We start from the raw sequence: 27,354 nt of genomic DNA, 5'->3' as shown, positions 1-27,354 counted from the left end.
TAGGTAGAGAACCAGACTTGGAGTTAATTTCTAACTCACTACCTAACCATCTGACAGCATTGAGGACTTTGGTGAAAGAACTTTCTCCCCTGGGTTTTTAGTAGCTGTGACTAAAGTACCCACAGAAGCAGCTACCAGGTATCTGCTCTATTATCCCCAGCTCTATTAGCTGGTTCTACAACAGAAACTGATGTCATCTTATTGGTGAGAATGACATTAAAGAAGAGGTATTTTCTTCTGCTCTACGGTTTCCCGCTAAGGTTCATAGAACATTTCCATATGACTTATACATGAAGCCTTCTATGTGTATTGTTTATTCCATTAGAATGGGAATTCCTTGAGAGCAGAGACAGTCTTACATTTTATTTGTATCTCCTACTTTAGCACAGTGATTTGCAAATAGTGCATGCTTAACAAATGCTTTTTTCATTCATTCACTTTATCATCTTCTTCAACCATTTTCATATATTGTAGTTTCTAAAATTTCCCTCCATATCTATTCTAGTTACCCTGTGAGGCATGTAACCAAAATCTCTCTTAAAATGTCACTCTTAGAAATTAGCCTCATATTCAAAGTACAGTGTGAATAGTTCAAAATAAAGAGGAATTTGAGTGTTGATGGTTTCAGTCATGTCTAACTCTTTGTGACCCCATTTGAGGTTTTCTTGACAAAGATATTGGAATAGTTCCCATTTCCTTCTCCAGCTTTACAGATGGAAAGTGAGGCAAACAAGATTATGTGACTTGCCAAGGGTCACATAGATCTTAAATCTGAGGCCATATTTGAACTCAAGAAGAATCTTCCTGACTTCAGACCCAGCACTCTATCCACAACACTATCCAGCTGTCCCAGAGAGGAACTAGGACCTCTTTTACTTTCAGTGCCATAGTCCTATTAATCATCCTAAAAATGAGTTGGAGAAATGAGAGACCATGTCTTAATGCTGAATCTTTATATCCTATGTGTAGGACTTTAAATTTATTCCTGTTAAATTTCATCATCTGAGTTTCAATCCATCATTTTTGAGATACTTTCAGATTCCCATCTCTGTCACAATTCTAGATAAAGTTGATCACTCAAGAACTTACAATGTATTAAAACACTGTGCTAAATGTTGGGGATACAAAGACATAAACCATAGACCCTGATCACAAAGCTTACATTTTTATGGAAGAGGAAATGGTAAACTGTTCATTAGGAAATGTAAGCAAAATAAATGGCAAGTGATCTCAGAGGAAAGGTAAGGGAAGTGTGAGAAATTGGGAATTTAGATGGGGCCTCAAGTACCTATAGTCTTACAAATTATATCAGTAGATTGCTATAATATACAGTACAACATCGTAGTTACCTTAAAGTAGTATAGACTAGTAGTTAGAAGGCTGGCCCTCAGCCTAAGGAATACCTAAGTCCAAGGTTCATCTCTGACTTTGTGATTAAAAGCAAACCATTCAACATCTCAGTGGCCTCAGCCTAATATTCAAGCCTGTAAATTGAAGAGTAGTTGCTGATCTTCACTAGTAGAGACATTTTCCTCACTGGAAGTTCCCTATAATAAATAGTCTATGAATATTGCAAAATTGAATGGGAAATTGATCAACTGAATTATAGAAGGTTACTGAGAAAAGAGGACATTTGAGGTAGATTCTAAAAGAATAGGTAGAAATTCAGTAGTCAGAGGGAGGCAGAAAGGGAGAAATGATATTCCAAACAAATAAGAACAACATACACAAAGATATAGGCTTGGAAAAGAACAGTACACATCATGGAGGTCATAGAGTAGTTTAGTTTGTCTTGAGTAAAGGCTGAATAAAGTTGGAAAGACAGGGTAGCGCCAGATTTTGAAGGACCTCAAATGATATGTAGAGGAGTTTGAACTTTATTTGTTAGATAATAAGGAACCATTCCTGGTTTTTAAGCAATTAGTGATTCATTTCAATCTATACATAAGAGAAAGAAAGAAAATAAGTATTTATTAAATTCCTGCTATGTATCGGGTACTGTGCTTAGGGTTTTACAAATATTATTTCATTTGACCTTTACCACAAGTCTGAGAGGTAGTTGTTATTTTATCTTAAAAATTACAAATTTTACATTTTATATAGATAAGAAAACTGAGGTAGATAGCTATTAAATGATTTATCCAGAGTTACCCAGCTAGGAAGTACCCAAGATTAGATTTGAACTCTTGACTTCAAGCCTAAAGCTTTATTTATTGTGTCAATTAGTTGCCTCAAGAAAAAAATTTTTCTGGCAACTATATAAAGGATAAATTGGAATGGAGAGAAGGTAACTATTTGAAGAAGAGAGGGAAGGTGAAAAGACCTGTTAAGAAACTATTGCAAGAGTGTAGACATAGGAATTGAAGGACCTCTGCTATGTTTGTGAAAGTAGGAAAGCAGAATAAGGGACAAATATAAGAGATTTGCAAAGATAGAATGAACTAATGACTGATTAGATATAAGAAAGGAGAGGCAAGAACCAAATGATCCCTAGAATATGGTACCTGGAAAGAAGTGAATAGTGGTCCCCCAGACAAAAATAGTGACATTAGAAGGAAGACTTAATTAAAGGGGACAAATAATTTGTGAATTTTGAGGCATATGGCCAATTCACAGTTATCTCTAAGGGGATATCTTAATGATGATAAACTGGACTGTTCAGAGGATGAACGCCAAGAAAGAAAAGGGACTAGAATACACTGTATGAGCACTGATTGAAGGAACTGGGGCTACTTACCTGAAGAAGAGAGGCTTGAGGGAAACTTGACACCTGTTTTTATATTTGAAAGGCTTTAGCTTTTGGGGAAAGGATCACTTTTATTGTATTTGAGTCCAGAAGGCAGAAAAATGAGTGGATGAGTCAGAGAGGGAAATTAAGCCTTTACTTACGGAAAAGCTTGATAACCAGCAGTAACATGAGGTTCTTTGGGAGGAAGTAGATTCTCCTCACTGGAAGTTTTTCAAGCAAAAGCAAGAAATCACTTATCAAGTATACAGAGGTGGGGTGAAAGGGAGGTAGAAAAAAAGCATTTATCAAACATCTACTATGCGCCAAGAGTTTAACAAATATCTCATTTGTGAGGAGGATTATTTTTTGCATATGGTGGAGCAAGAAGGCTACTGAAATCTTTTCCAACTCTGAAATTCTTTGCAACTTGACATTTCCATAAGAAATATCCCATGATATCTTCTCTCTGCATTTCTATAGGCTGTCTTCCTCAGCAGTCAGTTGGTGTGTATTCAGTGAGTGAAAACCAATTTTAGTACTAGCCAGAGGAAGGAAAAAAAACCCATGGTTAGAAAAGTAATTTTGCTACAGGAAATTTATATGATGAATTCCAAGGGCAAGTATAAATAGAATTGATTTTGGGGGGATTATTATTCACTGTTAGGGGCTTATCTATGCCATGGCACCCTTCTGTTAAAATGTACTATCGCGAGCTGACTATATAAACATGGCCTATGCCACATTTTCTTTCCCTAAAATAGCAGTTTAATATGTGACAGGATATCCAGAGGGAATATAGAACCCGTGGGGGTTTGGCACAGAGATTGGAAGTTCTAAATTAAACCCTGCAGCTGGTGCCAGCATTTCAGAACGGGAAGCTGTCTCACCTTCTGTCTCAGTACGAGCTGATGTGGGCCCTCGGGGTTGCCAATGACTCACTGAGGAGATACAAGATGGAACCATGGAATCATAAATCAGTAGGGCCGAAAGAGGCCTTCGAGTTCATCAGGCCAATCCATTCATTTTACAAAGGCAGGGAGGAAACTGAGGCCAAAAGATGGAAGAACCTTTTTTCTAAGCTCCTACCACAGCTGACTTGCCCCTAAAAGTCAGAAGTATGGCTAAAACCCAGATTCTACCCCTAGGCTTTCTTCCAAGGTCATTGCCACCATCCCTGCTAGTGGATTCCAGAATCTCTCCCCCTGTGCTTAGAGCATTGTTCCCCATACCATCCCTGGAGTTGTAAGTGGTCCCCTTTCACCCTATGAAGCCCCTAAGACTTATGCATTTCTATGCTTTTTCATCCAGCCTGCTATGGAACCTTCCATCCATTATGCAGCCAAAAGCTCCTATATATTTTGTATCCTCCAGTTAGAGTATGAGCTCCATAAAACAAGGATAGTTTTCTTTTTCTAATTGGATGCTGTCACACTTCAGAAATAATTTTTACTCATTCATTTTATTAGACCAAGAAGTCGGTATGCTGTAGTGGATGGAGTTGAGCTTTTAGTCACAAGTCCTGGGCTCACATCTTACCTCTGATCCTTACAACTTGTATAACCATGGACAAGTCACTCAGTTTCTCTAAGCCTCAGTTTCTCCATCTATAAAATGAGAAAATTAGACCAGATCAATTAGATTTCTTTTAGCCCTAATTTTATGCTCTGTATTCTATTATCTCCTGACCCACAAAACTCTTCCTGATCCCCCTATGGAGAAGTTGCTAATTTACTCTTTAAGATTGAAGATATATATTTTACAGTCCTGTTTAAATACATCATTTTTTAGCTGTCAAAAAGTAGCCACAGAACATATTTATGTTTTTGGACCACTCACTTCTTTCATATATTTCAAGTTTGAGCTACTCAAAGCTCTTTTATGTGGAACTCAATTTTTGAAACATTAGTCATTCTATTCAATACCAATTTTAATTTCTGTTCTAACTTGGATATTTTTGGTTTTTAGTATCTGGAACCTAGTTGACACTTAATAAATGACTAATTAGCTGCTAAATCTCTTTTTATAGATAAAACTGTGAAGCTCTGGAAAGTCAGCGAGCGAGATAAGAGACCAGAAGGCTACAATCTGAAAGATGAAGACGGCCGGCTCCGGGATCCTGCCACTATTACAACATTGCGGGTAAGAGACAAAAAGTGCCTACCTTTCCAGAAGTAAAGGGCCCTCTTCCAAAATGAAATAAAATATTTGTCTTCTAGTTTGGACCACAGGGCTGAGAAGATGACTCTTGTAATACTTGAGGTGAGGTTATGATGAGATTTTTTTTAATCCAACATGTCAGTAAACCTACCTAAAGCCACACAGATTGGTAGCAGGTGTTAGGCAGAATTTAGGGGTGAATTAAGTGGCAAATGCGCTTGATATAGGATGAAGCCCAGTATTTGGGGGCTTTTAAAGCAGGTATGCAGAATGTATTCACATGTCATGAATTGTTCAGCTGAAAGTCAAATATCTGGATGAAAGTACCAAGGATAGGATCTTCCATTCAGCATCCGAGAACCTGCCCTGGCATTGGTTTGCAGTTTTTACACAAAACTAGACCATTGGTGCTAGCCCAGTGAGAGTCTGTCATTCTTGCCAAATCCATGGCCACAGATTGCTTCCTAGGTCATCTTGGGGGAGCCAAGCTAGATAGCTAGGTACAGATCCATCTGAGTGTCATGGAACCAACTGAAGGAATTTTGCTCTGCTGATTGGGTTAGGCTGGGGATGTCGACATCATCCTCTCTACAGATAACAGTTAGCTTAGCTACATAGTATATTTGATAGCAGTATATCACATCCAGATAATCCATTGCTTGCTTTCATTGACTTAGCATTTCTTCATGGAAAAAACCCAAGGCTAGATTCAGAGTTTTCTCAGTTGCTCCCCAGGGAATATCAGAAATCACTAGAGAACCTAAAAAGTGACATTCCCCAGAGATTTCAGCCCGAATAGCTCCTGCCATCCTCAAGCCCATGTGGGCAATTTGATTGATCTTACTCATGGGATTTCTGGGTGTCTATAACTTACCACTGTCTGAGAGAACTCATGGGGTTTTCACATCTCTGTGTTATGTCACTCTGGGAAACTTCATCCTCAGAAGGGGAACAGAGCCTCCAAGAAGATCCAGGACTTAAATGTCTATCTCCAACTTTTCCTGTGGCCACACAACCCACATTGAAATGGTGATTTAATTTCTAAGTACAGAAGTTATAGTGCAAAAAGCATTTAAAGCTAGTGGATTGGCTTCTGACTATACTTAGGATGACATTACTGGCAAGTTACTCCTCTTCTTGGGCATTCAGTCTTTGGAAATTTTGAATAGATGTTCATTCAAGTGGGCCCTAAACCTGAAGTAACAGCATCCAAATTCAAATAGAAGCCTCACTGCTTCTAAGTCCATGTCGTTTGTCCTTCGTTCTCCAAGAGAACCATCACATTGGGGAAGAGATGCCATGACCTGCAAGTGAATTACATTTAAATGAGGAAGGCCTGCACAAGGTCACCTGCCTCACTTTCCCCTCCAGAGCCACGTGGGCCCAATGGCCAGATATGGATCAAGACAACTGGAGATGGCCCTGGATGCTGTGGGAGACCTTGGCCTTTTTAAGCTAAAGTTTTCAACAGATCTCATTTTAACTAAGGCAATGTCAATCAGTGATTAAGGCTAGGTAGCAATTGGGGAAAATAATGGCCTCTTTCATCTCTACTCTTTTCCCTGCCACACATCGAAAAATAGATAGGAAAAAAAGGAATTCAGAGAGATAGGAAAAAAAAGGAATTCACTTTCCTCAGTTTCTTCATCTGTACAAATGGATGGATAGATGAGTAGATGAAAAGTGATTTCTTAAGCACTATATTCTAGGCATTGTGCTAAGTGGATCATAACAAAACAATCAAGACAATCTCTGACCCCAAAGAAATCATTATTTTCTAATAGAAAATTCAGTATATAAAAGAGAACTAGAGTTGGTAAAGGGAAAGGGTTGGGGAAGACAGAGGAAGGTATGGTTTAGAAATGGCTAGGGCGTGGAAAGATGATCTCATTCTAGACAAGATTGCCTCTCAGCTCAGGATCTCAGAAATAGAGTTTGAATTCTGGTTTTTAGACTAGATGCTCTCTAAATTCCCTTCAGGTTTTAAATTTATATTCTATAAAGTAACAACAACAACAACAACAACAACAATAATAATAGCTAGTCTTGTATTGCAAGGGGCTTTACAAACATTATTTAATCTGATTCTCACAATATCCTGGTAGGTAAGGTACTATTATTGTCCCCATTTTACAGATGGCAAAACTGAGGCAAGCAGGCTTACCTGACTTGGCCAGATACAACTAACATATTTTACTCTTGTTTCTTAATCATTTAGCTTTTCCATTTTCCATAAGAAAGAGCCAGCCCTCTGCTGTGACTCTGTATTTCAATATACACAGTGTAAACAATTAATAGATTTTCTCTTTAAATGCTGAAGTATTCAGTCTTTACTTCTTATATGAACTCAGTTTGCTGAGAAGGCAAACACAGATTGTTGTAGGACTACATCTTACTGTACAGAATGGCTAATTCAATATTAATTAGTCTGTAAGTGACCAGAATGAGTTTAGATGCTGGATTGTGCATGGCAAGTAATTGTTTTGTGTGATAGATTGGGTTTTTGAGAGGTTTGGGGGGCAGTATAAGTGTGGGGTGTTGGTTTTCTCTCTAGTTGATAATTACTTTTGACTTGCTTAAAGTTCTTGTCCTTCCAATAATCTTGAGAGTCAGGATTTTTAATAATTCTCAAACAGTAACGAACCTGTTTAGTTGCAGTGTTAGGAGACATAGCTTTACAAAGCAAGAATTTTTTTCTTTTTTAAAAAAATTATTCAAGATGGTCTTTCAAATTCAACTAATTATTACCTGGAGAAAAACTTTTTAAACTGTGAGTAGCAACCCCATATGGAGTTACGTGACTGAATGTTGGGGTCATGAAATTTTGATTTATTATCAGTAAATGTTTGATTTGTATGTCTATTGTATGTGCCTATATATCCAGGGTTGTATAAGAATTTCTCAGGCAAAAAAGGGGTCATGAGTAAAAAAAGGTTTGAGATTCCTGACCTAGAGAATCCCTAAGAAACATTCAACCAGGAAATCCCTGACCTAGCAGCATAATTGGCACTATATGATTAAAAATGGGATGGTAATGTACCATAATTGTACTGAGATTTTGAATTTGCAAGATGGTCAATGTATCATTTCAACAAAACTTTGTGATTAGGTGATCCTTTATTAAGTGTCTGCTATGTCCAAGGTTACATGTTAAATATTAAGATATAAAAAATCAATACAAAATTGACTAGGCTCTTGAGGAACTCACACTCTAAAAGGAGAGATGGGGAAAGTGTTTGTTATTGATCAATTATGTCTCTATGATCCCATTTATGATTTTCTGGGCAAAGATACTGAAGTGTATATATATATATATGTATGTATCTATATATATATATACACACACACACATACATATGTTGCTTTCCCTCAATAAAATATAAGTTCCCTCAAGGGCAAGGACTTTCATTTTTAAAGATGTATCATTTTGAGTGCTTAGAAAATAGTAAGCACTCAATAAGTATAGAATTGATTTAAACTGAACTATGATCCAAGGGAAAGTGAAATAAGTGCAAAGAGAATAAAATTGTGGGGCAGAAATCAGATAAGAATCCGTGAGTTTTGGTATGCATGACCCATAAAGAGAAGGTGTATCAGCATATAAGAAGTCAGTCCATTCTAAGAGTGAAACATGTTGTGATTCAAGGGAGAAGATGGAAGAGGGCAAGATAAAAAGGAGGAATAGAAAGTAGCCTAATTTATCTGGAATGTGATCAATATCCAGGAAAATAGTATGAGAAGACTGGACTTATAGGTTGCAGCCAGATTGTAGAGGGCTTTGAATCTGGCATCGAACCAAGAGCTCATCCCTTATTCATTAGACAATGGAAAACCATTGAGGTTGTGTGAGTAGAGGAATGATGGGACCCAGCAATATATTACAAAGATTATTTAGGTATTCATCCAAAAGGTGGGTTGAGGAGGAGAGAGTGGGTGTAGGTGGGTAATAAGCAAATAGGCTTGGATTAGAATTTTCTTTTTTCCCTCCATAATAGTTCTGTGAAACAGGCAGGACGTGTATTATTGCCTTTCTTTGACAGTTGTGGACACTAAGGCTTAGAGAGGCTAAGGAGAGACACAGTAGGAAAACAGAAATCAGAATTTAGGATTCCCAGTCCCCAGACTGAGATAGAGATTGATATCTTAATTATTATCTGGCTACCTCAGCTTCTCCTTATTGTGTCTCTAATACCTTGGATAGAACTAGTATATAAAAAAGGAAATTTTAGCACAAAATGGGATGCTAGCATCTTTTGGAAAATTTTCAGCCTAATACAGAGGTAGACAGCTTTGCACTTTCTTGTGGCAGAATAACTGTAAGGTACGTGAGCTCTCTTTTCTTAACCTCTCAATACCCATAGGTAAGAAGCCCAAAGAGCCCTTTCTAAGCAACAAGAGTTCATTTCTAAGATACTTAATAAGCCTCAGAGTGAGTATATGGATAGGGTGACTGTATTTGACCATGTTATTATTTTCCTCATTAACTGTTGGCTGCCAATGCCATTGGGACCTCACATGGTGTTGAAGTTTGCTTCTAAACCAATTATAAATACGTGGTCCAGAAGGTTTGGGGACCCATGGTGACCTACTGTGGCCCCAAAGAAGAGGAAGATGTTGCTATTAGTGTTTCTGGCTCCTAGAGATTTATCCTGAGGCTCAATAGAATCTGGGGGGAGGAGAGAAATGAATCTTAAAAATTCATTAATAAAAGACAACTGAATAGAATTGCCATTGCTGATATTTATGGAGATTATACTTCTCTTTTGGTGTAGTTAAAAAAAAATACTAGCTCTGGGGTCAAATGACCTGAGTTAAGTTCTATGTCCAACATTTACCACTTGAGAAATTTTGGATACTAATGTCATCTCCCTGAATCTAAGTTTCGTCATCTATAAAATCAGGGAGTTGGGCTAGGTACTTCTGAAATCCCTTCTAGCTCTAGATCTATGATTCAATGATCTCATAAAACTTGGGCACATTGGGACTATTCCAGAGATTATTATGATCGCAAAACTATCCAGTGGCCAGGTAGAAACATTCTCCATTCACATTGAAGGTAGTACTTCGCATGTCTATAATGTCTGATTTCATGCTTCTTTTGGCATGTATCATATTTCCTACCTAGAGTGTAAGCTTCCTGAGCAGGATCTGTATTTTATCTAAATTGTATGTTTCCTTTACCTTCCCCACCTATGTACTTTGCATATCATAGGCACTTCACAAATGTTTATTCACTTAAACTAATAATTGGAGCCCTGATTTAATTTAACTTAATATCAGAGAAACTTGGGTTCAAATTCTACCACTGTGTGTGACCTTGGATCAGTTATTTTAGGTGTGGATAATAATACATGCAGAGTTTTTGATGAGGAAAATGCTTTATGAACTTTATAATGCTGAAGAAATGTGAGCTATTATTATTCTTGTATTGACTTGTCCCAAACTGGTTACTATTTCTAGCATGCACTTATCTTTCTCATCAGCTGGGGAAGCACAGGATTTCAGTGATTTCTGATGCTAATATTTTTCCACTGAGATTGGACTGACTGTTTGCAAACCAAGTTGCTGGTAGGCATTTGCCAACTTAGTTATTTTTGAGGTTTTATCATGACCCTACAGTGCTTTGGTTGCTAATCTAAGTCAGTGTTGTGAGTAAACAAGGCCATTTACTAGCATACAAAAATAATTTTTCAAGCCTGCCCTATTTGGGTAGGGGAGGAGGTGTCTGCACATGATGGCCAGATTAGCCATAAATGAATGAAACTGGACAGTTTTCTCTAGGAAATGGTTATTCCCTCCAAAATAATGGGTCCAACTGACCATTTACCTTTTGAAAGAATTAGCTGGGGGTTTTGGTGTCATTCAGTCACAAACATAGTAAAATCATAGTTATTGTAATAATACTTCACAAATTTCAAAAAATTTTCCCACCCATTCTCTCTTTAGAACTTCCTAATAGTCCTAAGAGATAAGCCAAGCAAATACTTTTATCTCTCTGCACACATACGATCTCTCTTTTTTGTTTTTAGTCATGTTTTTAAATTTTATTTCATTTTCCAATAATATTTTATTTTTCCAAATACATGTAAAGATAGTTTTCAACATTCATTTTATAAAGCTTTGTGCTCTAAAATTTTCTCCTTCCTTTACTTACCTCCCCCATCCCCAAGACAACAAGCAATGTAGTATAGGTTAAATATATGCAATTCTTTTAAATGCATTTTCCTATTTGTCATGTGCTCTCTTAATATCTTTAAAAAGAGAGAACACCACAAATAAATTCCCAGACTGAGGTAGCTCTTACTCTAAATAAAGATTTAGGTAATTTGTCCCAAATTACATAGAGCCATCAGTAGAACCCAATTCTCCTGATCCCTGGGCAGTGACTCAATGGTACTTTTCAAAGTACCATTTTTCAATTTTTAAATCTATGAATATTTATTAAGTATTCATTATGTACCAAGCACTGTATTAGGAGTATAGATACAAAATCAAAATAGTCTCTAATCTCAAAGAATTAATAGTCAACTGGAATGTTATAACATGTAAGGAAATACAGAATATATACAAATGTTTTTTTTTATTATTATTAGGGTAAGAGGACCAATAACTTGGGAAATTTAGAAAATTCTCTTGAAACAAGAAGTGAATAAGCTGAACCTTGAAATTGAACAGGATTCCAAAGACACAAAGATGGAGGAAGGACATTCCAGGCAATTTAGACAACCTGAGCAAAGGCATGAGATGGAATGCATTGTATGAGAAATAGCTAGTAGGTCAATATAGTTGGAGTTCAGGGTGCATAAGGGGAAGTAATAGATAACCAGTCTGAAAGGATATAATTGAGCCAGGTTGGGAAGAGCTTTTCATCCCAGAAAATTTGGCATTTTATCCTAAAAGCAATAGGAATATTTCCTATCAATCCTGAGACTTCTTGAGCTTCATGATCAGATTTGATCAGTAACATGACCAGACTTCAAGGGTTGAGGTGAGAAATGAATGAGAGGTGAAAAAAAAGTAGAGTCACTGGTCATAGACAGCCATTTCCAGGAGGTTAATTGTAAAAGAGAAGAAAATATAGGACAATAACTTAAAGGATGGGAAAATCTGGGTGTGCTTGTAGGTATCCGGAAAGAAATCTATGCATAAGGAGAAATTTAAGAGTAAAGGATGATGAAGGGATGAGCTTCTAGAACAGACAGGAGAGCTAATCAAAAGCACCAAGTCGATGAATATGGCTGAGAGGAAAAGGTCTATCCTAAAAGGCAATTTATAATTGCCTAAATAGCAATATAATGGAGGCTTTAGAGGACACAGTGGAAAAGGCGGGTAAAGTGAGGATCACATGTGGGATGGGACTGACATGAATGGGTATGAAGGAATAAGAAGTGGGAGCAAAGGCAATGGAGCTTCTCCATTGGCTTTGATAAAGGCAAAGACTACCTATTCTCTGAGACTGAAGTGATTTAAGATGGGAAATTGGAGAGAAGAAGCATTTTAATTGATCTCAATTTTTTCAGTGATATGAGACAATCCTTCCTCTGAAAGGATTAGAGAGGATTAGAATATATTCAGAAGGTTTAAGGAAAGAATAGAAGGCTGGGAACAGTTGCTTAGGTGGGTAAGATAAACTTTTTTAGGAAAGAATGTAAAGAGAGATGGTAGCAGTGAGGGCCAAGTTGAAATTAGATTGTACAACTTTGCATTGGACTAAATCAGTATACTTGCATGAGTTCCTCCAGCAAGGTTCTGTAGCACCCCAGCTTAAGAGAAAAGAGCTGATAATGGGAGATGTGCAGAATTAGGTTTAAAAAAAGAAGAGTGGTGACAGAAAATTCATCCTAAGAGGACAAGGGATTCAAAGAATCTTATCTTCAGAAGGAAAAGTTAAGCTGGTTTATTAAAGGATCGCTGATTTTGCAGGGAAGAAAGTTTTCTGTTCTTTATCTTGGAAATATTGTGCTTGCTTATATTTGTCATATTCAGATTAGCAAAAAATTAAAACTGGGGGAGAGGTTATAGCTGGGATATTAGCTTGTGAAAACAGAGAGAGGCAAGGTTTCTTTAGTAAGATTAAAGACTAAATTTCAGAAGGATGATACCTAAGATAAAGTGTATAGAAAGGAGATTATTTATAGTCTCATAGAAGAGTTTCAGAGTTATGAGCTATTGATATCAAATACTGATGGTTGGTCATGAGATTTTAAGGATAACATTTCCTGTGCTGATTTGAAAGAAAAGTACAGATGATAAAAAACTGAGGAGCTCAATGAATAGGTAAGCAAGGGTGTTTGAATGGACATCAGCATATATTTGAAGTCTCCATGTAATAATAGCAGAACTTGGAATGAAGAGGAAGACTATGACCAGGTTCTGAATTCCTTGAGAAAAGAAGAAACAAAAGGGAAAAGGGTTAAATTGTAGCCCCAGGTTCTAGATAGGGTGCTATATCTGGACTGAATCTCAGGAGAAGTTAATGAGTGATGGTATGAGGAAAAAATCCTAAAAGTAATAATAGACAAGAAGAAATATCTCCCCAGGATGTCAGAGGGCATGAGAGAAAGTGTTTGCAGTCCTGTAAAAGATAGAAATTCTGTGTCTTCTAAAGAGAGTCAGATTTCTGACATTGAGAGTAAATGAAATATGGCTGAGAGGAAAGGATCTACTCTAAAAGGCAGTTTGTTAGCAATATAATGGAGGTTCAAGAGGACTCAGTAGAAAAGGTGAGTAAAGTGAGGGTCACATGTGAGATGGGACTAACATAGATGGGTATGAAGGAATAAGAAGTGGAAGCAAAGGAAATGGAGCTTCTCTATAGCTACTCTATAACTCTGAAATCAGTCATCCTGAGTAAAAGCATAAGAGAGTAGATTGTCATGCCTTTCTCAGTGGCAATGGTAATACTTTCCCTTCATTTTCAATTAGCTAATATTTATTTTCTTCTTACCACTCACCCCCAAATTTAAAAGCCAAAAAAAGGAAAAAAAACTCTTGAAACAAATATGCATAATCAAGCACAAATAAATTCCCACGTTATGTGGTCCAAACATGTATTTCTCATTCTGCATCACAAATCTCTCAATTATCAGGAAATAAGTAAGGATAAGTCAGTGGTGTCAAACTCTAATAGAAACGGGCTACTAAATTCTACATAAAAATCCCTGCAGCTGCATTTTGATTTGTAAAACATGTCTTAATAATAAAATTAATATAATAATATACTATAAAATTAAGAATAAAATAATTAAAAATTAATAAAATAATAATAAAAATTTAAAAATTTCAATAAAACATTGGAAAAATAATTCAATTATATTTGTATTTATTTTGTTAAATAATTTTGAATTATATCTTAATCTGGTTCAACCCCACTTGCCAGGCTCATTGCTCTATGTTTAATACCTCCAATATACATCACCATCAGTCCCTAGTGGTTGGTCATGTCATTGATGAAAGATTTTAAGAGTTTCAAAGTCGTGTCTTTGTGATGCATTTGTCATTGTATTAAATGGTCCTCTTGCTTCTGCTCACTTTCTCAGGTTTTTTGAACCCTATCATTTCATTATTTCTCATACTATAGGATTGCATTGCATTCATATAACTTAATTTGCTTAACCATTACCTAACTGAAGAGTAAGGTGGCTTAATGGCTCAGTGGATAGGACTCTGGACCTGAAGTCTGGAAAACTTGAGTTCAAATATGATTTCAGATACTTATTAGTTAGCCAAGTTACTTAATTTCTGTCTGTTTCCTCTTCTATAAAATGGAATGAATAGCATCTATTTCCCACTTAGCATAGTGTCTGGCACACAGTGCTATGCAAATGTTAGCTATTATTATTAGCTAGGGAAAATGAAAAAAGCTTCCAATGGGATATAGCATCTAACTAGAACCTTAAAGGAAGTCAAGCAGAGGTGAAGAAATTGTGTATAGTGCCAAATTCAGGGATTTTAATATTCCTATAGGCAATAAGGTCTGCAGAATGCTTTTTATATATAACATCCCAATTGAGCTTCACAATAACCCTAGGAGGGAGGTGCTGATATTATCCCCATCTTATAAATGAGGAAACTCAGAGGTGATTTACCCACCATCACTTAGCAAATAAATGTTTTGGTATAAGATTCAAATCCAAGACCTCCTAATTCCCAAGTCTAATATTCTTCTTTACTCAAATGTTGAAAGCATTCAAAGCATCACCTTAGATTCTAAAGGAAATTCAAAGTATGAAGAATGGCAACTATCATTCTACAACTTAAAGGTTAGTAAACTCTACAATATATTCCTCCATCAAGAAAGTGGCAGGATTTATAGCAGACTTACTGTTTGTTACAAAAATTTTGATAGTTTTTTAAATATCATTTTGGCAACAAGTTGTCCAAAGAAAATGTAGATTCAGTTTTTAAAAAAATTATTTAGGCAATTCCAATAGACTTATGATAGAAAGTGTCATCCACATCCCATAGAATTATGGAGACTGAATGTGAATCAAAATTAGTATTTTCACTTTTTTGGTTGTCATTGTTTGTTTGTTTTTCCTTTCTCATGTTTTTTTCTCTTTTGAGCTCTTTTTTTTGTGCAACATGATGAATATGGAAGTATGTTTAGAAGAACTGCACATGTTTAACCTATATCGGATTTTGCTATTTTGGGGAGGGGAGAAAGGAGGGGGAAAAATTTGGAACACAAAGTTTTATAAAGATCAACGTGAAATGCATTTCCATGTTTTGGGAAAACAAAATACTATTAAATTAAAAAAATACTTAGCATCAATGTGTCGTCATGTGGAGCCAGTGTCTTCCATAGACAAGTATCAATAAGAAAAGAACACTCTTCATTACACTGATCCTAGAATACAGTCTGATATTTACTGAGAGGATTTTTGTTCCCAACTCACCATTCCATTCTTACTCTAATGAGATTAAGTTATATAAATTTTTGTGTGGTTTATGTCTTCATTCATATTAGATTGGGTTCAAGGTATTCTCTGGGTCCTCACTACCAAAACTGTAGCCCATGAGCTTTTGCTGACAAAAGGTAATTTTGTCATTTCATTCACAACAAAGACATTTATTTACGGAAACAGCATCATAATGATAGTTTAAATAACCCCCCTCCATAAACCTGGTTTTACACTCTTCGACAATACCCAGTGTTGGTAGGAAGGGAGAGAACCCACATGGAGTCCAAAAGTAGAGAGTCACACATAAAACAAGCATACACTCACATCTCTGGCATTGCAGTCCCCTAGTGTCCATTATCTCTTCAAGGTGTCTTCTTGCTACTCCCCAGATTCAGCATCTCTGCTGGGAATGTTCCACATCTGGATTTCCTAGAGCTCTTTCTTTCTACAGCTCAACTCAGGGCTGCCTCCTTTAAAACTCACAGTGTTCTTTAGGTCTTGCATATTGATTTCCTGGCCTTCTGGGTATTTTTATTACTGTTATTATTTGTTTTTGTTGTTTGTCCTTCAACAGGGAAGTAATTCCACGGTTTGAAAGTGAATTGGATTTAAGGAATGAAAGGATGTGCAAGGTCACCACCTTACTTTTCCCTCCAGAGCCATCTGGGTCCAGTGGCCAGATATAAATCAGGATGACTGGAGATGGCCCTGGATGCAGTGGACGACCTTGGCCTTTATAAGCTAAGGTCTTTAACAGATCTCAGTTTGATTGCAGCTATACTATAAGAAATATTGAGCAGGACAATTTCAGAAAAAACCTGGGAAGACATAGATGAACTGTTATATCTCCTCCTGGGAGAGTAGCACAGAAACCAGAAACAGTTCCTCCTAGTGGCCCGAGTTCTTCTTCCAAAGAGAGTTTTATCTTTGATTCATCCAAATTCAACCTCCTCAGAGTTGTCTCCCACCTCGGCTCACTCTCCCAAGCAGGGGCCCTTAATCTAAGGTCCATGAACTCGCTCTTTTAACTAATGGAAATAGCAAGGGTACCTGTACAGAGACAGAGAGGTGGGTGATATAATGCCAAATTCAGGGATATTATTAACAATAGTATTATTAACAATTGTTAACAATTAACAATTCTAATATTGCAGAATGCTTTTTGTATATAGCATCCCATTTGAAGAAAAGACCAGGTAGCATCTACCAGACAAATCAAACTACAATCTCAGTTCAGGACCCTGGAGAGCATCAGTGTCCCCTAAACCACCTGCCCTGTATTTAGCCCAGCCTCCACAGCCGATGATAAAATGAGAAATTGTGGAGAAGAAGGCTGCTCTTCCTTATTGCTATCAGCAGCTATTGCTAGTCAGCCACTACCAAGAGGCACATAAGAAACATGGCTGGTAACTCTCACAGCATCATCCAGGAAGCAGCTCCTTGAGGAGAAAGCCAAACATCCCTACCAGTCACCACTCACAGGGCAAGCAAGCCCTGATCCAGCAGGGCATCCTGGGGTGCCCAGCCCCAACTGCCACCCGGACCGCTCTCTCCTCTTAGATCCCAGAGGAGACCCCCCAAGACTGTGCACCCCAGAGCCTGAGAAATAGCGATGCTTCCAGCCCAACATTCTCTGCCACGATCCTGAAAAGCAACTCCTATGGAGAGCAAGCTGGCAACGGCTCCTGTAGGTGCTAAAGTCAGTTCTCTTGCAAACTCAGCCACATCTTATTAACAATTCAGAAAAGAAAGTTCTTGCTATCCATGTCTCTGATGCTATCAGAAACCCAAATGACTTTTGTCAGTGGAAAGAACGACAGGGAAGAGGCCTTAACATCTGTTTTGTTGCTGCACCCTTTGCAGCTGAAACCATCCAGATGTGGTATTTCCCCTCTCAGAATGGGAGACCCTTGAAAGCACGATCTTTTTTTCTTTATATACCAGAATTTAGCACATTATATCACTTAATACTTCATTTGTTCCTTAGTATTTTGATAATTGTATTTCAATATCATTCATTTCCTTTGAAATATTATATATTTTAGACACTTAAAAACCTTCAGAGAAGCCATCCATAGAATTGTACTTGGGTCTCTGACTATACAGAAACAACCCTTTCCTGAGCCATTTTTAATTTTTTTTAAGACATCAGCTTGTGATTTATTGCTGCTCTAAGGGCTTAATATCCAATCCTTTTGTTGTGTTGTCTTTCCTTCCCTTATATTTGTTGCAAATAACAATGAAATGTTTAGCTAGTTCAGGGGGAAAAAAATCAATCAAGCGGTTTCCATATTCACAGGCTTTCCCAATACCCGGACAGCCCCTTGGATTGGATTAACTTTGTAAATGGGCCACTCTCTTGTAAGCAATTTCTCAGCCTGTGCCCCACTCCCTCCCTCCCTCCTTCCCCCCGTCTTGGCTTGTGGATATTGAAAGTTCCTATTGATTGACTGTGCCTAGAGTGAGGGCTGGCATTTGATCTGTGTAACACAGCAGGACACACACACTATATATTTATGAAAATAAATAATAATTCCAGTTCTCTTTATTGATTGCCATCATTATCTGATTGTATCTGTCTGTGTCATGGGGTTTTGCTTATGGGATCAGAAAATACCCTACAGGGAACCTGAAGCACTCTTCTTCCCTGACAGACCTCAGCGCTTTGGAACACTTTAGTAGCATGTGGGTGTCTGTCTATTGGCACATTGCATTTGCTCACTAAATGACTATGTATGGATATGTGTGTATGGATGAGAGACAGTGGGTGCCTGAGGAGACTGGGGTCAACAGGCTCTCTCTTTCATGCACACTCTTTAATGACCCATGGACAAACCATTTAACTTCTCAGTTAAAAAACCCCAGACAAGCTTTTTTAAGACTTGAAATTGCAGATGAGTTACTGGTCTACACAAGTGGAAGTTTCTTCCCATACCAATAAAGTCACAAGTCTAGACCTAACCCTATAGATAGATGGATAGATATAGATATTATATATGTATATATTTTTTACCCAAGAAATTTCTGATTTCAACAAGTGAATCATTCTCTTGAATAACAATATTGATGGAGAAGTGAATATACATAGATCTCAACTTGTAACGAAAACCAGGGTAACACCTTTGATTGCGCTTTGTACCGTAGCTGCAGATCGTGCCCCCGTGGCAAGTTCTTTGAAACTTCCCCAACACTTGTCCATTCAGAGCTTTTTCTTTTTATTTCCAAGGAAACTGAGCTCCACATTGATATGGTTGACATCCTATGGAGGACTTTTCTGGGGCCCTTCACAATAACTGTTCAACCCTTAAGAGAGAAGTCACCATTCTTTGGGATGTTCATCATCTGGTTGCTAAGGATGGTCACCATTCAGGTGAATGGACCAAAGAGAGCTCCCCAAAGTCTTAGTATAGTTTAAAGCTAAGTTTTAAGCTTAAAACTGCACTAAGACTTATGGGACACCCTACAGGGATCCTCAAACTGTGGTCAGCAGGCCAGATGCGGCAGCTAAGGACAATTATCCCCCTCACCCAGGGCTATGAAGTTTCTTTATTTAAAGGCCCACAAAACAAAGTTTTTGCTTTTACAATAGTCCAGCCCTCCAACAGTCTGAGGGACAGTGAACTGGCCCTCTCTTTAAAAAGTTTGAGGACCCCTGTGAGTGGATAGAGCTCCAAATCAGGAATCGGGAAGACCCAAATTCAAATCCAGACTTGGATATTAGCTATGTGATCTCTAGACTTATCGTTTAACTTCTATAGTATCTCAGTTTCTTAATATGTAAAATTCAGTAGGTTGTGAGGATCCAAGGAGATAATAATTACAAAGCATTTAGCATAGTGCCTGGCATTTGGTAAGCACTATATAAATGTTAGCTAATATGCTATATCCCCTTTGTGGAATGTAAACTTCTTGAGGGAAAAGACCTTTATTTTTGTCTTTATATTTTTAGTGTCCACCACTGTGTGTTGGACAAAGTGGGCACTTGAAATTGTTTTACCAGCTTGAATTGTCCGCCTACCCAGGGAGACCTTCCCCCTACCCTGGTTAATCTCTGCTTTGTTTGCCAATTCTTACTGTGCTGAAGAAAGAATTGACCACATTTGTCCAAAAGTTGTTTGTGAATCTAACCAGTGTGCTGCTACTTAAAAGAAATTGTGAACTTCTAAGAAATTCCAGAATGGGTTTTAGGTTTGCTTGCTTTTAAAAGGAGCTTACTTAACAGAACATCAAAGTTGAATAATTAGCTTGCCTTTGAGACCATGGTACGCAAAGACCTAATTTAGCATCAGAAGAGAATATCCAGAGCCTCACTCATATATATTTTTATTCCACCATGAGATTTTTGTAGAAAATAATTAACACACAATATTGGAATCTAGTTCAGTGGAGGACATGAATGCTTTGATCCCAGTTCCTTGCAAATCAAGCTTCCAGGATGCATTGATGTGAAGGTTTTAACTATCATTTCTTAAGATGGAAAAGGGTTTCCAATGTTCCCTCCTGGGGTTGTTGCTTAGCAAGATTCTTTTTTTTCATAAAATAGGAGAATAGCTGGAGGAGAACAATATCTCTATGTGGTTTTATATTAAAAGAAGTTATTACAAATGGAAAAAAATTAATTTTCTTATTTCCTGTGAATGGTTAGCCATGAATAATAGAATTTTCTTACTTTTATGGTATTGAGTTAGTATTTTTATGATAATATTTTTGTAACAACTTGGAGTTTGTTAAAAAAAAATATTCCATATTAACCACCAGGTAGGTGTTTAAGATTGTATGTAACAATGAGACAACCTATTTTTATGGTCAGCTCTCACTATCTTATGATCAGATTTAAAATAGGAAAAAACTTTAGAGAGTGATGAGTCCAACCCACCTCCTCCCACATACACACTGCCCTGCCCAAGAGGTCAAGGAATTTTTCTAGAGTCACACAACTAATAAGTGTCAGGAGTAAGATGTCAATCTTGTTCTTCTTGATACTAAGTCCAACATTCTTTTCACTAAAGTTTACTATGTCTAGTCAAAAAATTATGTGATAAAAAGAAAGCATTTTATTCCAAATCTAAGCAGCCCAAGTCCACCTAAATGGCATCCTTCCTTCTCCACTCTACATCCCTTCCTCATCACTGCATATCCTTTCCCCAATCCTCTGTCCCTGAAAGAGCCTTCTTAAGTTGAACCATCCTGTCATTTTTTGGTATTTTCCCAACCTGAGATTCTAAAACCTCTCTCAGCTAGCCATGTTTGGATTAATTAACTTTCACTTGACATTTGTGGATCTGAAACAACTGTAGAACTACATCTAACTAATCTACCTTTCCACTAGTTCTCTCCTTCTTGGACAAAGGAGCTAGTTAACAATCTCCAGATATGACAATCCATCAATAATACAACTAATAAAGTGATATTCATATGTGCAACTAATATGGTCATGCAAATCAGACTATTCGGCTTAGCTGATTTGACCAGCTTTGTGGTCAAACCAATTAATTGTATGTAGATACCTTTTTGGGGGGTGGGCATAGAGGGGGCGGAAATCAGCACAGTGTTGTGATAGTTTCATCTTTATAGGGAATTTCTTCTTCTACTACAGATTGGCAATTATTTGGTACCTTAAGAATTTTATTGAATTTCCTGGAGGGATTGAGAGTTTAAGGAACTTAATCTTAGATAACCCAGAACCATATACAGATGCTGCTTGGGGCTCATTTCAACTCTCTTTTCCCTGGGCTCCGTGGCATAATACCAGTTCCTTTTTAGTTCATATTTGTAGCATTTTCCCTATGTACATGTTGTATTCTCTCCATAGAAGATAAGTACTTTGAGGGAAGGGACTATCTTATCTTTGTCTTCCCACAGTGCTTAATAAACTTTTGTGAAATTCAGTTAGCAGCTAGTTACACAGGGGATAGAGCACTGGCCCTGAAGTCAGGAGGACCTGAATTCTAACCAAGGCTCAGACATTTAACACTTGTCCTAAGCAAATCACTGAATCCCAGTTGTCTCACCAAATATATGTGTGTATATGTATGTATACATATACACACACATATATACATGCATATAGTCCCAAAGCATCCAGATGAAAAAAGAGGTGTGGGGGAAGAATAGATTTTTGTTTTGTTTTTTCTTTTCATTTGCATGGTGCCATATGTTGTCTCAAAATGGAAAAAAAACTTTAAAGATTTGATGAGATTTTTCACTTTTCATTAAAATGTTTGGTATATGGGTCTCTGAATCCACACCACAGAAATTTGCTAAGCAACAAAAATGGTGGGGGGCAGGGGAGAAGAAAGGGGGGCAATGGGGTAGAACCTGGGCTTGTAATACCAGTGGTTAAAACGGGCCATCATGAACAGTTAGAAGGAGAGGATGCGGATGTTGGCGCCGAGTGGAGCTGACAGAACTAAGACAGAGGTTACCTAGATAGTTTTGGCAAGTCAGCCCTGCTTTATACACTGTGGACCTGGAGATAATGCCGGCTGGCTGCTGAGACAGCCCAGAAAGGTGCCACGGGCCATGCTGGCCTAGTACTTTTTAATTAAAGAAGTAAATGGAGTTCTGTTAGAGCAGCCCCTCTGCCCCCTTGTCCCCCACCCACCGCTGGTACACGGCCTCTGCAGGACCCCTGGAACATCAAGACGTTCTTTCTTCAAGGTGAATCTTACTGTGAGTTATTGAATTGTTTGGAGGGTCATAGAACTTGACAGCTCCCCATTACGTGAAGGAAAAGATAAGCCTCTGATTAGTCCAGGGCTGGGGGAAGCCAAGATGTAGTGTGCCTGTCAGAGAGGCTTGCAGCATATAAATCATCCCCTCGTGTTCCAACGGGGCCAGAGGAAGAGAAGGGAATGACTGGGCTTGGCTAGCGGTGCAGAACCGTATTAAAAAGTCTTCAGTTCCCCTCTTCAGCAAGATCTGGTTTCCCCTCCATGCAGAGAGGAATGGAGCCCCAACTCCGAGGGAGGATAGAGATGAATGCCCATTGGTTCCAAGAGGGAGCAATTGGTTTCTCTGGCTTTTACTAACAGCCTGGGCTGGAGGTGAGTGGCCAATCTCACAATACAAGCCATAAGAGAATTACTGTGGCCGGAAGAGGAGTGTGTCTGGCTGTTGGGCTCTCCCCATGCCCCCTCTTATTTTGTCAATGCTATTATTATTGCCTTCCTCTTTTGCTCATTCTCTAGGGAGAATTTCTCAAAGACAGGGACAACATATTGATATTATTTGTTCTACACAAAACTGGGTCCCAAACCATCTGTACAGAACAAAAAACAATATGGAGATTAACGATTTGAATGATGTGAATAGTGAATGGAAGACACCCATTTAGAAGACTATGTTCTATAGGTTAGCTCTTCCATGTTGGTAGCTGTTAGATTGGATGATGGCCAAAAGTCATATTTAGAGGCAGAAAGAACCTAAGAGATAATCTAGTACGCTTACCTCACTTGACAGAGAAGAAAACTAAAATCCCAGCTCAAATATTACCTTCTGCAGGAATTTTTCTTTGATTTTCATCCAATCAGTAATGAACTTTCCTCCTCAGACTCCTCCTAACAATTTGTATCTCTCGTGTACTTACTATTATTATTTTTTTAAACCACAAGGCATATTTCTGTGCAAGGCATATTCTTCTACCAGAATATAATAACCCTTATGAGGGCAGAAGTTATGTCTTACTCTAACTTTCTCTGTCCTCTGGTGCCCAACAATGAGTAGGTACTTAACAAATACTTGCAAAATAGAAATTAAATTTTACTTTATTCTGTGAAGAAACTATGTATATTTGAGATGGCCAGATCAGAATTCCAACTCTACACTTTAAATCAATTCACCATGGAAGTGAAAGACTTCAATAATTTCATTTCATTTCTTCCTTCTTTCTTTATTTTATTAATTTAGGCACTAATTTCAATAAGACCCTGCATTGCCTACCTATAGTATTATGTTAGGCATTGGGAAAGTTTTTCCTCTCTTGGAATTTACAGCCTAATAGAACTTTAGAAGTATCATTTGTGTAGCACATAAATCCTAACTTTTGACTTGTTCTGGCGAAATGGAAAGACTGCTGGCTCTGAAGTCAGAGGGGTTCAGGTTTAAATCCTGTTTCTGACACTTTCTATTTTTATGATATTCATCAAATCACCTACCTTTCCTGAGGTCTCAGTTCCTTCAACTATAAAATGAAAGAGAACAGATAAGCTCTAGGATCCTTTCTGGCTCTAAATCTATAATTTTATGAGTCATATGTGTCAGACACTAACTATGGCTTGGAAGTTGTCTGGGATCTTGTAAACACTATGGGTCAATTGCCTTTAGCTTAAGCTTATTCCCTAATTAAACATAACTGTAAGTTCTTATAAACCAACAACAAATTAACAGAGCAGTAGGATTCTCCCTGCCCCCTCCATCCCTTTTCTACCTGGAAAGGTGTTATGCTAAGATGAAGGGAAAAACACTCATTAGACTTGAATCTAATGCAACAGCCTCATAGGTTCTAAAGAGTACCCAGAAGTGATTTACACTGACTGGTAGCAATAAGCCTTCTTTCTATATCTCTTTATCAGGTCAGCTAAACCTCTTTTGATGAGTTCCTTCCAGGGCTTCCATTTTTTAAAGTAGTATTTTATTTTTCCATGTATACGCAAACATAGTTTTCAACATTCATCTTTGCAAAATCTTGTGTTCCAAATTCTTCTCCCTCTCCTCCCTCTTCCCCCATCCTCAGAAAACTGATATAGGTTAAACATGTGCCATTCTTCTAAGCATATTTCCATACTCGTCATGCTGTGCAAGAAAAAACAAGTCAAAAGGGGAAAAAAAACTACAAGAAAGAAAAGAAAACAAACAAACAAAAGCAACAACAAAAAGTGAAAATATGCTTTGATCACATTCAGTTTCCATAGTTCTCTCTCTGGATGCAGATAGTATTTCCATCCTAAGTCTATTGGAATTTCAGGGCCTCTATTTTGAGAAGGAATTTAGGCCTGCCCTCTGTCCTTCCCTTCCTAGCTCTGCTCCTGACTCTCTAGACCAGGGGTCCTCAAACTTTTTAAATAGGAGGCTATTTTACTGTCCCTCAGACTGTTGGAGGGCCAGATTATAGTAAAAACAAAAACTTTGCTTTGTGAGCCTTTAAATAAAGAAACTTCATAGCCCTGGGTGAGGGGGATAAACGTCCTCAGCTACTGCATCTGGCCCATGGGCTGTAGTTTGAGGACCCCTGCGTCTAGACTTTGATATCATGATATTCTTTTCAGTTCCCTTTTGTGTGTTCTCTTCCCCCATTAGAATGTTAGGTCCTTGAGGGCAGGAATTGTCTTTCTTTTCACTTATATTTGTATCCCCCAAAATTAGCACAGAGCCAGGATACATCACAAGCATTTAATGTTTATTGTCTTGCCTAGTCTTGCTGAGTCACTTTTTGCTTAAAGCCTTTGTTATCATTTCCCAATATAGCCATTCTATTTTTGGATAGCTCTGATTATTAGGAAGATTTTTCTTATATCTGGTCTAAATCTTGCCTCTCTTCAAGTACCACCTATTGTGCCTCATTCTGACTTCTGAAATAAAAAAGAATATGTTCAATCCTCCTTCCATTTGCTAACCTTTAAAATATCTTTAAAGTCAGAGCTAACCAGTCCACTTGAAACTTTCTCATTTCCAAGGTAAATAGTCCCAATTCATTTAATATTCCTTTGGCAGAATCATGTGGCCCGTCATCATTTTGATTTCCATTTTTCATGTTTATCAGTGTCTTTTAAAATGTGGTAGCCCATAGCGGGCACAGTTCTCCAAATGTAGAACAGAGGACCAATAAGATTGTGGTCTTGCTAGTTCTAAACATTGAAGTAGAGCAAGAATATTGTCGCTCTTTTGGCTGCCATATCATACTGTTGACTTAAATTGAGCCTACAATCTACCAAAAAACCCAGATCTACTTCAGATAAACTGTATAAACTTTATAGCCATCTCTCCCCAATATTGTATTTGTGAAGTTCTTTTTTAAAAGTTAAGTATGCACTTAGTCCTATTATATTTCACCTGATTTAATTTAATCTAACATTCTAATCTAGTGAGAGGTCTTTTATAGAAATTAGTGCTGTCATCCAGTGTATTTGTTTTCTGTTCCCTGAGAATTTGACTAGCACTCCATCTGTATCTTTATCTAGCCCAGGAAACTTGGATTCAAGGCTCACCTCTACCACTTATCTGAACCTGTGATCTTGAGTAAGACACTCCCATTTCTAAGTCTCAGTTTTGTCATCTATAAAATGGGATAATCATAATAATAATACCAAATTCTCAAAGTAAGTATGAAAAAGAAGTAAATTACCTCTCAGGGTAGGTATGAAAAAGAAGTTAACAGATAATGGATGCAAAAGTATTTTATAAACTTAAAGCAGTCTACAATATGCAAATGTAAACTATGAAAAAAAAGGAGAAAAGAGAAAACTATTCACACCAACTCCCCCAAAAGTGGACAACCAAGTAGTTTTTCTTCTCCCTGATTCTGACATATAGAGAGACAATGATTGCTCTCTATATTAAAACAGCCCCAGAGCCCAGTGGCTGCCATATACAAATCCCAAGGAGCCAGAGAAGAACTAGTTGCATTTCATATAAACCTATTCAAAATACTATGCAAGTTAAATGAGAGAGAAAAGTAGGAACTAAAGAAACTTTTTGCATTTGTAATTTTAAAGAAAGAAAGAAAAAGAAAGAGAGAAGGGAATAGAAAAGGAAAAGAAGAGAAAGGGGAAGAGTAGGGGAAAAAAGAGAAAGGAAAAGGAAAAGAAAAGGAAGGGAAAAGGAAAATTGCCATATTACTTGGAAAGGAGGAATGAAATCTTCTTGTTAATATCAGTAACAGGTTAATATTTATTAGTTAATAATAATAAATAGTTAATATTTATCTTGCAGTTAAGTTAGAAGCTACCAAGTGGTTCACCCTGTTCTGCTTCCCTCCCTTATTCTTCCATGGTAGTCTCAGAGCACCATATTCCCTGTTCTTCCTCACTACTTGTTATGATTCAGTCATGTCTAACTCCTTGTGAATATGTTTGGAATTTTCTTGGCAAAGATACTGAAATGGTTTGCCACTTCCTTAACCAACTCCTTTTACAGATGATGGTCTAAGGCAGATGGGACTGAGTGACTTGCCCAGAGACCCATAACTAGTCTAAAGACATATTTGAACTCCAAATGAGTTCTTCCTGGTGAATGAGTCTTCCTGACTTCAGGCTTAGCTTTCTATTCACTGTATCACTTACCTGCTTCCTCACTACTATTGAGGAAGTAAAATAAGCTCCAAAAATGGTAATATGAAATCGATTTGGCAAAGCAATAAATTGTAAAAGAATACAGTTCAGTCAACCTGAAGAAATCAAGTCAAACATCCATAACAGGTTAGAAAAGTTTACTTTTTATTTTCTGTGCAATTAACGAAGAGAAAAATACATTCTCTAGTAGAACTCCAATTAACCAGGAGAAAGACGCCATTAATGGGAAATCACCATGAGATAGGATAAAGCACCCTGTAGCTGGCTAGTCCTGAAA

At 37.6% G+C, this 27,354-nt stretch overlaps 1 protein-coding gene across 4 annotated transcripts in view; it reads left to right on the top strand.

Moving 5' to 3' along the window:
• The window catches only part of PPP2R2B (protein phosphatase 2 regulatory subunit Bbeta), a 477,139-nt gene that overhangs the window by 363,581 nt on the left and 86,204 nt on the right, over positions 1-27,354 (top strand). For 3 of the 4 annotated variants that reach the window (XM_031953486.1, XM_031953487.1, XM_003756703.4), the window contains one exon: positions 4,755-4,867. In XM_031953486.1, the coding sequence (XP_031809346.1) occupies positions 4,755-4,867 (113 nt within the window). Of the gene's footprint in view, positions 1-4,754; positions 4,868-11,368; positions 13,609-27,354 lie in introns of those variants that run through there. The other variant, XM_031953489.1, reaches the window with a different exon arrangement.

The sequence above is a fragment of the Sarcophilus harrisii genome, chromosome 2 (assembly GCF_902635505.1).
Source record: "Sarcophilus harrisii chromosome 2, mSarHar1.11, whole genome shotgun sequence".
NCBI lineage: Eukaryota > Metazoa > Chordata > Mammalia > Dasyuromorphia > Dasyuridae > Sarcophilus > Sarcophilus harrisii.
Note: the sequence above shows the minus strand (reverse complement) of the source record. Positions and strands in the feature narration are given on the sequence as shown.